Source organism: Nomascus leucogenys, chromosome 22a, assembly GCF_006542625.1.
Source record: "Nomascus leucogenys isolate Asia chromosome 22a, Asia_NLE_v1, whole genome shotgun sequence".
NCBI classification, from domain to species: Eukaryota; Metazoa; Chordata; class Mammalia; order Primates; family Hylobatidae; genus Nomascus; species Nomascus leucogenys.
The window spans coordinates 124,408,713-124,420,758 of record NC_044402.1 but is presented as its reverse complement, the minus strand read 5'-3'; the positions used below and the strand labels follow the sequence as shown (position 1 = coordinate 124,420,758).

Genomic DNA, 12,046 nt, shown 5'->3' with positions numbered 1-12,046 from the left:
ACTTAATAAACTATTCATTTCTATATAGTTGTACATTGCATTATTCTTGTTTTATTTTATTTATTTATTTATTTTTGAGATGGAGTCTCGCTCTTGTTGCCCAGGCTGGAGTGCAGTGGCGCGGTCTCGGCTCACTGCAACTTCTGCCTCCTGGGTTCAAGCGATTCTCCTGCCTCAGCCTCCCTAGTAGCTGGGATTACAGGCATGTGTCACCACACCTGGCTAATTTTTGTATTTTTAGTAGAGATGGGGTTTTCCCATGTTGGCCAGGCTGGTCTCAAACTGCTGGCCTCAGGTAATCCACCCACCTCGGCCTCCCAAAGTGTTGGGATTACAGGCGTGAGCCACTGCGCCCGGCCTGTTATTATTTTATATTTAGCTTTATGGTACTTATATAGTTTACTATTATTTGAAGCATTTGCTGCATGTAACTTGAAACTTTTTGTATTTACTTTAGAGCACAATTTAATAAGTACATGTGCTTCTTAGATTCTGTCCAAAAGGATTCGGTTGGTGAAATGCCAGAAATAATCTCACTGCACCATGAATTCTGCTGTAAGAAAAGAACCTCAAGCCAAATTACAGTATAGCACAAGGCTAGGACATTGAAAATAAAGTTTAATGATAGTTTCTATCTTTTTAAAGCTTTATTCAGAATCTAGATACACGAGAAAATAAAGAGGCTCATGTGTTTATTAACATGGTGAGGGAGGAAGAAGCCAGGGGTATTTGCATAATTAGAAGGAGTGTAGTCACTTGAGCATCAAGGATATATTTTTGTTGTATTGGGACAACCTCAAGGTGGAATTTATTATTTTATTTTATTTTGTTTCTTTTTTCTGAGACAGAGTCTTACTCTGTTGCCCAGGTTGGGGTGCAGTGGCGCAATCTTGGCTCACTGCAACCTCTGCTTCCTAGGTTCAAGCGATTCTCCTGCCTCAGCCTCCCGAGTGGCTGGGATTACAGGCATGTGCCACCATGCCTGGCTAATTTTTTGTATGTTTAGTAGAGACAGGGTCTCACCATGTTGCTCAGTCTGGTCTCGAACTCTTGACCTCAAATGATCAGCCTGCCTCAGCCCCCCCAAAGTGCTGGGATTACAGGCATGAGTAATTAGGCAGTAGCTTCAGAAACCTGAATTGGGACTGGGAACAGTGGCTCATGCCTGTAATCCCAGCACTTTGGGAGGCCAAGGTGGGGGGGATCACCTAAGGTCAGGAGTTCAGGACCAGCCTGGCCAACATGGTGAAACCCTGTCTCTACTAAAAATAAAAATAAGAAAATTAGCCAGGCATGGTGGCATATGCCTGTAATCGCAGCTACTTGGGAGGCTGAGGTGGAAGTATAGTTTGAACCCAGGAGGCAGGGGTTGCAGCAAGCTGAGATGACTCCACTGCACTCCAGCCTGGGTGACGGAGTAAGACTGTCTCCAAAAAAAAAAAAAAAAAATGAACTGGTCTAAGGGTCTTCCTGGATATTTTCTTTCATTCTCAGATGGCAGTAGACTCAAATAATAACTATAGGGTAGCACTTTTGAGTTGCTGTATGTGAAATAGTTGCTCAGTTGTAACATTCTCTATAATGCCTATGGAACTTGCATATTCATTTCTCTTCAGAGCTAAAGATAGTAACTGTATATCAAGGTGTGTGTGTGTGTGTGTGTGTGTGTGTGTGTGTGTGTGTGTGTGTATTGTCTCTCTAACTCTGCCTACCACCTTACCTTACCCTTATCCCTTGAAACTAGTACAGTAAATTAATTGCCCCATGGCTGCTGGAGGACCCAGACCTGGGGATGCGTCAAAGTGGGGTATAAAAAGTTCCTAGAGAATTTTCATTAGTATCTGTCAGGTTCACTTTGCAGGATTTTAATTGCTGGTTTCTCCTAATGAGGCTCCTGTCTGTCTTGGATTCCTGGTCTACGCCTGCCTTGAACTCCGAGGTTCCTCAGCTTGCTACTATAACTCCTGACTTCTGCCTTTTCTGACCTCTGGTAACTGCTTCCTTCTCATACCTTCTTTCATGTACATGGATGTCTAATCTATTGTGATTTCTTTTTGTTTCTTTCTATTGTTTAAAACTGCAAAAATGATGCATATTTTTACATATCCCTTTAAACATATACGGTTTTTAAAAATGGGATTGCATTCTGCATATTATTCTACAACTTTCTTTTTTTTCCCCCTTACAAGTCTATCTTAGAGCTCTTGCCGTATTTGTGCATGTAAATCTACCTTATTCTTTTAGCTTCTACATAGAAAACGCTTGCAACATATACAACAGCAGGGAAAGGAGACAGTGTCTGTGACACCGAAAGAATCATTCAAATTTCTAAGACAAATATTGCAATAGAAAAAAAGTCTTTAAGAAGTAATTTGTAGACAAAGCAAGAAATGGAAAGGGCCAGTGCATATCTAATAAGATGTACAGTCTCACTAATAAGCAGGGAAATGCAAATTTAATTAATGTTCATCTGAAAATTTAGAGACTATCCATTGCTGGAGATGGCATAAATAGGTAATCACTCCTACTGTTAGTGAAACTTTTAAGTCTTATAGACTACTTTGGAGGAGCACATTTTAGTATTTATCAATTTTAAGTAAACAAATCCTTTGACCAAACAATTTCCCAAGGGATTTATTCCTACGCTATACTCAAATTAGTGTACAATACACAACAAAAATTATGGCAGCGTCATTTAGAATAAAAACTGGAAACAGCCCAAAGTCTGCCCATATCCATAAAGGAACTGCTTAAATAAACTATGATATATCCCCAGTATGCCATGGTAATTCTGTACAGAAGTTGGATTCATTTGGATCTGTCAACTTCAACCATGTTCCTTGTGGAGTTTGCTAGTTTATTGACCTAACTTGTAAATATATGGAGGAATTTGCTAAAATATTGACATCTATTTCATGCAAAGTTATAGCATTCAGTACAACCATAGAATTATATCTGGGATGCCATAATCTCTAGCATATTAGAAACAAGGCCTGTATTTATTTATTTTTATTTTTTGAGAAGGAGTCTTGCTCTGTCACCCAGGCTGGAGTGCAGTGGCATGATCTTGGCTCACTGCAACCTCTGCCTCCTGGGTTCAAGTGATTCTTCTGCCTCAGCCTCCTGAGTAGCTGGGATTACAGTCGTGCACCACCATGCCTGGCTAATTTTTATATTTTTAGTAAAGACAAGGTTTCACCATGTTGGCCAGGCTGGTCTTGAACTCTTGGCCTCAAGTGATCTGCCTGCCTCAGCCTCCCAAAGTGCTGGGATTACAGGCATGAGCCACCATGCCCAGACAAGGCCTCTACTTAAACTTGCTCATTCATTTATCTTACAAGCATTTTTTGTGTCTTACAATGTGCCAGAAACCAGGGATATAAAGATGATGAAGACAAAGTTTCTGCCCTGAACTCGCAGTATGGGGGAGTGATTAGTAATCAATAAGCATAAACTAGTGCACAGAAGATGTAGGTGAGAACCCATAGGAAGTGATGTGAAATCTGAATGGGGAAAAGGGGATGTGGGGAATCGCCATGTGCCTGACTTTTGAATTTGGCCTTGAAAAAATGAGCTTGGTTTTGCCAGCAGGAGAATAAAGAAAAGGACATTTGGGGACACAATCCAAGAATTGTTGGAATGTGCAGAAGGCAAAGGCACAAAAAAGCACCGTGACATTGTGAGTTTGTGGCATGCATGTCAGATGCGTGGATGAGCACTGGCACATGAAATCAGACAGCAGGGCCCAGGCTGGTAGAGATTCCTATATGCCTTTGTCCTGAAGACCTTACACAGGAGAGGCACAAGATCAGCATTTTAGCAAAGCATTCGTGGTCAATGGCCTTGAGCAGGCACAACCGCCACCTGGAAGGTCATCACAGTGGCCTGATGGAGAAGTGCTGTAGGCCTGAGCAGCAGCTGTGAAGGCAGAGAAGAGAGGAAGGTAGGGACTTATTTAGACAATAGAATCAGTAGAAACTGATGACCAAATCCAGAGAGATGAGATTAAGGGAGGGAGAGGAATGAATGGGGAAGGGGAAGTATGTTGGTTGAACTCTAGAATGAATTAGATGGAGCAATTAGAAAGAGGTTGCAACTACTAAGCAAAATAGGGACTAAAGGAAAAAGAATAATCTTGATATCAGTTTGGGACATGGTGACATGGATTGAGGAATAGGCAGGTAAAGATGTCTAGTTAGTGGGTGAAAATATTGGACTAGTGGCCCAGAGGGAGATCAGGGCTAGTCATCTAGGTTTGTTGAGCTACCTGCATGCTAGACACAGCTGTAGAGAGTCAGCAAGATTGCCCAGGAGAATATGCATTTTGCAAAGAGAAGAGGCTCCCTTGAGGAACATGAATATTCAAGCAGAAGATGGATGGCTAGAATATAAGCAACATGCAGCAGAGATGTTTGTCTGTTCTGTTGACTGATATGTGCTAGGCACACCTTAAATACTTCTTAAACAAGTGCAGGGTAGGAGGGAGATAAATTATCCAATGAGTCTGAGAAGGAATTATCAGAGATAGACAAGAAAAACAGGCATTAAGCGGTATTGCCAAAATCAGGGGAGCAAGGGAGAAGAGATTTTCAAGGAACAGAGATTGGTGAAGAGTACCACATGCAGCTGAGAGGTAAATGTTGGGGAGGTCTGGAGACTTCCTTTCTTTTTTTTTCTCCTCCCTTTTTTTAAAAAATTATACTTTAAGTTCTGGGATACATGCACAGAACGTGCAGGTTTGTTACATAGATATATATGTGCCATGGTGGTTTGCTGCACCCATCAACCTGTCATCTACATTAGGTATTTCTCCTAATGCTATCTCTCCCCTAGCCCCCAACCCCGTGGCAGGCTCTGGTGTGTGATGTTTCCCTCCCTGTGTCCATGTGTTCTCATTGTTCAACTCCCACTTATGAGTGAGAACATGCAGTGTTTGGTTTTCTGTTCTTCTGTTAGTTTGTGAGAATGATGGTTTCCAGCTTCATCTACGTCCTTGCAAAGGACATGAACTCATCCTTTTTTATGGCTGCATAGTATTCCATGGTGTATATGTGCCACATTTTCTTTATCCAGTCTATCATTGATGGGCATTTGGGTTGGTTCCAAGTCTTTGCTATTGTGAACAGTGCTGCAATAAACATACGTGTGCATGTGTCTTTATAGTAGAATGATTTATAATCCTTTGGGTATATATCCAGTAATGGGATTGCTGGGTCAAATGGTATTTCTGGTTCTAGATCCTTGAGGAATTGCCACACTGCCTTCCACAATGGTTGAACTAATTTACACTCCCGCCAACAGTGTAAAAGCATTCCCATTTTCCACATCCTCTCTAGCATCTGTTGTTTCCTGACTTTTTAATTATCGCCATTCTAACTGGCGTGAGATAGTATCTCATTGTAGTTTTGATTTGCATTTTTCTAATGACTAGTGACAAAAGCTAAAATAGACAAATGGGATCCAATTAAAGAGCTTCTATACAGCAAAAGAAACTATCATCAGAGTGAACAGGCAACCTACAGAATGGGAGAAAACTTTTGCAATCTATCCATCTGACAAAGGGCTAACGTCCAGAATCTACAAAGAACTTAAACAAATGTACAAGAGATAAAACAGCCCCATCAAAAAGTGGGTGAAGGATATGAACAGACACTTCTCAAAAGAAGACATTTATGCAGTCTGGAGACTCAATGAGCAGAGTTTCAAGAGAACAGCTTCAGTTGGGTGGGTGGGGTATGGTACGGAAAGAGAAGGTGTCAGTGAGTAGAGGAATAAGTGGGGAGTAAGACAGCAAGGATGGTGTGTGAGTATGGGAAATGAGTCTTATTTGGATGATGGGAGCGATCTTGCCATACTTGCTACACTTAAATAAACACCAAAATCTATCAGACTCTGCTTTGGTCCATGCCAGGGGTTCTGGATGTGAAATCCCCCAGTCCAGTGGCCTCAGCGTCACCTGGGAACCTGTGAAAAGTGCAGATTCTCAGTTCTTATCTAGACCTCCTGAGTCATAAACTCTGGGGGTGGGCCGTAGCACCAGTGTGTTTTAATGAGCCTGTGGAATGAGTTTGAGAACCACTGGCTGTGACATAATTTTGAGAAAAATTAACACAGTTGAGCTAATTTTCCTCTGAAGAGTTAGTTTCTGAGAGAGTTCTAAAGCTAGAAGCCAAGATTCACAGAGCAGAGAGCAGGAGAAATAAAGCTCTGCCCTCCTGCCTGCAATGCAGCTGGGGCTCAGTTTTCTTGGTGCAGTTAGAAAGAGGAGCCGAGTGGCCTCATTCCCTTACTGAGCCTCCAATTTCCTGTTGCAACACAAAACATTATTATCTAAGGACGTGCTTTGCTTTAATAGAATGTAGCATTCCATTTATTAAAGGCCTGGCATTCCCTGTTCTTTTTTTCTGTCCTTAAAATGGCATCTGATATTTTTATTTTTGGTACACCACATGAGTGCAAACTGAAAAAGCTCGAGATTCGGGCAGATGTTTCCCCTGATACAACTGCAAGTTGATCAAAACATTTGTTTTTGTCCCACCAGGTCTGCGAGCTGGATATTATCTTCAATTTTGAAAAGGCTTATTTCATCCTGGACGAGTTTATAATAGGTGGAGAAATTCAGGAAACATCCAAGAAAATTGCTGTCAAAGCCATTGAAGACTCTGATATGTTACAGGAGGTCAGTACGGTTTCCCAAACCATGGGAGAAAGATGATGATGATGATGATGATGATGATGATGATGATGGTGTTAATATAATATTAGCCAAGACTTACTGAGTACTTACTCTGTGCTGGGTACGGTTTCTAAACTATTTATATGTGTTAGCTTATTTAATCCTCACATCAACTCAAAAAGGTAGGTGATACTGTTACTCCCACTTTACAGATGAGTAAACTGAGACACCAAGAGGTTAAATGACCTGCTCAATTTCACACAGCTAGGAAGTGTGGAATAGAGATTTGAACCCAGGCAATTGGGCTTTAGAGTCTTTGCTCTTCACATTTGGCTGAGCTTTGGAGTGCAAGAGTCCTTCACTGCCAAAAAGGTATCAAATACTTAGTGATATTCTTTTCAAGAATAATTTTATGAGATGTATAAAAAGACTTTCATTAAAACACCTATGCTGCCCTGGGAAAGGAGAATAGCAGTACATTGTTATTTTGTTTGCCAGGGATATTAAAGCTTTATTATTGAGCATGGCATTTATCATTTTAATTAAAATTTCTTACACCTTTTGGGAAGGCTGTATGTGTGCTCCTGTTTGCATAAAGAAATTGGGAACACTGTGGTTTGCTTGCCAAGGTATAAATGGGCCCGGAAGCATCCATTTGGTACTGCCCTGGACTCTGGGATTTCTATATAAAATAAAGTGGGAATGTTCTTTTAGAGGCAGCACAGATTTGCATCATACCTCCTCAGGGAACTTACCTACATCAGCCCCTCCGTTCCTCCCAGGACGCAGTGAGGAAGAGCACTTCACCACTGACCTCTGCCCTCCCAAATGAGATGCTCTGAGGGGCTGGGTTCCATCCCATCCCTGCCACCTCTAGATTCTTCTTCCCACAGCCTCAGTGGGTCTTCCCATCTTCCTATTTTCAAATAAGTAGGTCAAGAGGATCCAGAGCATTGTAAAGCACCTTTTTAAAATTAGCATTTGGCCAGATGCGGTGGCTCACTCCTGTAATCCCAGCACTTTGGGAGGCCGAGGCAGGCAGATGACTTGAGGCTAGGAGTTCAAGACCAGCCTGGCCAACATGGTGAAACCCCATCTCTACTAACAACACAAAAATTAGCTGGGCATGGTGATGTGTGCCTGTAATCCCAGCTACTTGGGAGGGTGAGGCAGTAGAACCACTGGAACCCGGGAGGCGGTGGTTGCAGCGAGCTGAGATAGCACCGCTGCACCACCTGGGTGATAGAGCGGGACTTCATCTCAAAATAAATAAATAAGTAAAACTGGTATTAAAGCTACTTTTTTCTGCTATTTTGAAGAGAGTGATTAAATTAACAAAACACCATTAGGTGTGAATTCCCAGCAACTATTTTGGTGCATCTTTAGGCTGATTACTTGCTCCCGCCCAGCCAGAGAATCAGTCCTCTGGTGAATGGATGTGGAGGAAAACATCTATTTGAGTGGGTGCTGTAAGCAGCTGTGTGTGCCTATTAGAAGGCCAATGCATTCATTACCAGAGGTGTCTCACCTCAAAAAGTGCATCTAAACTGTCTGATGTTGATTTGATTGTCTCCAAATGCCACAGGGAGGAAAACTTTACAAGGTATTTGAGAAATCAGTGGTTTGGAAATTTCACAAAACAGTGTTTCATAAAATACGCTGGGAGTTGGGGGCAGGCAGAGGGGGTGGAGGTTTTTTTTAACTTCAGGACCTCAGGGTCCTGACTGTGGAATCTCCTTACAGGAGAAACAGACTTTCTAACGGAGTCTTTGGCACTTCAGTAATTAAAGCTGAATTGGGGGCCAAGACACACTACTGGGTTAATTTGAAGTCCTCTCAAATTAGGAAACAGTTTTAAAAAGGTTGTCATAAATCTGGTGTTGCTAGTTCCATTTAAATCTAGGAAGTAGGTATTTCAAGAGTGAGCTCTTTCACAATTAAATGCTAATTGGTAGTTCACGTTCCTGGTGATTGAGTGGAGGGACTTGATGGGTAGGTCTCAGGGGACCTTGCATTTAGCCCTGGTGTCCCTATTGTGAGCAGGCAATGTCATGGCCACCTTCTCAGTCTCTCCTGTTGCACTAACAACACTTGCCAAGTACAGAGAGTGTTATTAGCGTTCTCTTGGGCTCTGGTATTGAGTGAAGTCAGTGAATATTTTGGGGAGCTTGTTGAAAAATTGACTTTGTATATCTTGCCTTCTTAAGAAGTTTAAACTGGATAGGAGCCAGTAATATACTTGCATAAAGGAAAACAATTACTGCTTTTTTTTTTTCCTGTCCTTTGGACCCAATCATGTATTTGTAGTTACTGAAGATTAAGGGAGGCCTTTGTGACATTGCTTTAGCTGTGAGAACAGCTGTCAATCTTGAGTAGGCCCTAAGACTTTTCTTTAACTCCTACTTAGAATAATAACTTTTAAAAAGCTACACCTGCCTGCAGATTTAGTAAGAAGACACATAGTCTCAAATCTCCAAATGCTCAAAGCTTATTCTGAGTGTGTGGTGGCTAGATGTTGATAAGAGGAAAAGAAAGGAACTGTTTACTTGGTTGGGGATACTTATTTGGGGGTAACAACAATGTTGGCAATGGCACAAAGTTATTAGAAGGAAAATTAAACCCTCTGTCCGGGCGTGGTGGCTCATGTCTGTAAGCCCAACACTTTGGGAGGCCGAGGCGGGCAGATCACTTGAGGTCAGGAGTTCGAGGCCAGCCTAGCCAACATGGCAAAACCCTGTCCCTACTAAAAATACAAAAATTAGCCAGGCGTCTTGGTGCACATTTGTAACCCCAGCTACTTGGGAGGCTGAGGCAGGAGAATCGCTTCAACCCAGAAGGCAGAGGTTGCAGTGAGCCGAGATTCTGCCCCTGTACTCCAGTCTGGATGACAGAGCAAGACTCCATCTCAAAAAAAAAAAAAAAAAAATGCTGGGCATAGTGGCTCATGCCTGTAATCGCAGCACTTTGGGCCGAGGCGGGTGGATCACAAGGTCAGGAGTTCAAGACCAGCCTGGCCAAGATGATGAAACCCCATCTCTACTAAAAATACAAAAATTACCCAGGCGTGGTGGTGGGCGCCTGTAATCCCAGCTACTCAGGAGGCTGAGGCAGGAGAATCGCTTGAACCCAGGGGGCAGAGGTTGCAGTGAGCCAAGATCATGCCAGTGCACTCTAGCCTGGGCAACAGAGTGAGACTCTGTCTTTAAAAAAAAAAAAAGAAAGAAAAGAAAATGAAACTCTCAAAGGCGATAGTGGTCATTAACCACAGGACTTGCAATACATGGGAGCGACAAACAGTAGATATTTTACACTGACTAACAGGAGGCTCAAGGCCAGGTGCGATGGCTCATGCCTGTATTCCCAGCATCTTGGGAGTCCCAGGCAGGAAGACTGCTTAAGTCAAGAGTTTGAGATCAGCCTAGGCAACATAGTGAGAACCTTGTCTCTACAAAAAAATGATAAAATTAGCCAGGTGCGGTGGTGTGCACCTGTAATTCCAGCTACTTGGAAGGCTAAGGTAAAAAGATCACTTGAGCCCAAGAGGTCGCGCTGCAGTGAGCGGTAATCTCACCACTGCACTCCAGCCTGGATGACAGAGTGAGACCCTGTCTCAAAAAAAAGAAGGGGAGGGTCAGATTGTATCTCATGAGCAATAGGATACCTCGTGTGGATGCAGGCGAAACTGCTAGGTGCACCCCAACACTGTCACCCTTAAAAGCGTAAACCATGTTAACAGCTAAGCCAAACCACAATGCAGTAGGAAGTCGTAACATACATGTACTATATGCATAAGAAACACCACAGAGCTAGATGTATCCAGAAGACACCCCAAGATACACTCCAGCTCCTGTCTTGCGAAGGTAAGGGCAACTAAGGTTCTGCCAGCTCTAAAAGTCTGCCCCAAACCTTTAAAGTGGCAAGCTCAAGAAAATACCAACTTTTACCTTATTGGTTTACATAGCTTGAGTAACAGCCTGGCTCGCCTCAGACAGGGCAGCTGGTGTGGTGTTTAGCAGACTGAGTCATCTGGTGATGTGAGCAGTGCCAATGACTAGCGGCCACTGAACCACAAAGACAGGAAAGTGTCAACTCCAGGCCCCTCTCGAGGCTACAGGCAGGGCCTAGCAATGCCCTCATCCGGTCATGGGTTTTTGTCCACTTTGCAAAAATGAGATATTTTAACTGCAAAAAGTACATAGCCATACAATATAATATATGATAGAGGAGTGTCAAGCAATTAATTAATGAAAATAACATGCAACCATTTTTTATTTGGTGATATTTGTCATCTTCAAAGTTCATAATCTGAGGTCATTTCTTTTCTTATTCTAACTACACTTTATACCTGATTTTGTATTTGTAACTTTGTATTCCCATTTAAATGGTGTAAACTCTAGATTCCACAAAACCAGCATGGCCCAATGTCCTGTATGATCCCTCTGCTAAGTTAAAAGACCCCACGGGCAGCATCTGTAGAGGGGTAGAGGGGTACGCGGCTGTCTCGGCCAGTGCCCATTTAGGAGGTGAGAGCTTTGTTGAGTAAATGTGGATGACTGAACACAAATGTTTTTCGGCAGAGGAACTATGGAATTCTAGACAGAGTTGGTGAAAACCAGTTAGAAAACCTCTTTGGAAGGTAAGGGCAGATTTCTAGCCCTGGTATCTCCTGAGCAATCTTGCTCGGCCAGTAGCCGTGGTCTCTTCAGCCCATGTCAGCCTATTTCCCGGCAGGTTCATGTAAATCATATACCCTGGGGTTTAAACTTAAGAACAAGTCGAATTTGGATTGCTAAATGAGCAGATAGTGACTCAAATGAAAGAGGCAGGTTGACTTTTTGTCTTCTCGAGCTTTCTTATTGATTCAACTTGGGGCCCTGGTGTGACACAAATATATATGTTTAAAGTAGGAGAGCATGCAAGAGAAAGGCCATCTGTCTTGCATGGTATAGAACCTGCAACATCACTGTTAACTTTGAACTCTACCTGTAATTGTGAGTCTGTTCAAACATTTTTTTTTAAATGCTGAAGAAAAAAATATGGCTTTGGGGCACGTTAGCAAACTTAGTAACTGATGGGCAGTATAAAAAAGAATGAGATCATGTCCTTTGCAGGGACATGGATGGAGCTGGAGGCCATTATTCTGAGCAAAGTAGTGCAGGGACAGAAAACCAAATGCTGCATGTTCTCACTTAAAAGTGGGAGCTAAATGATGAGAACACATGGACACATAGAAGGGAACACACGCTGGAGCCTTTCAGAGGGTGGAGGGAGAGGATCAGGAAAAATAACTAATGGGTCCTAGGCTTAATACTTGGATGACTAAATCATTTGTATAACAAATCCCCATGACACACATTTACCTATATAACG

At 42.5% G+C, this 12,046-nt stretch overlaps 1 protein-coding gene across 2 annotated transcripts in view; it reads left to right on the top strand.

Moving 5' to 3' along the window:
* Positions 1–12,046, top strand: part of AP1S3 (adaptor related protein complex 1 subunit sigma 3) — an 85,802-nt gene that overhangs the window by 64,744 nt on the left and 9,012 nt on the right. For both annotated transcript variants that reach the window (XM_030802927.1, XM_030802928.1), the window contains exon 4: positions 6,542–6,679. In XM_030802927.1, coding sequence (XP_030658787.1) covers positions 6,542–6,679 — 138 coding nt within the window. The remainder of the gene's footprint in view (positions 1–6,541; positions 6,680–12,046) is intronic.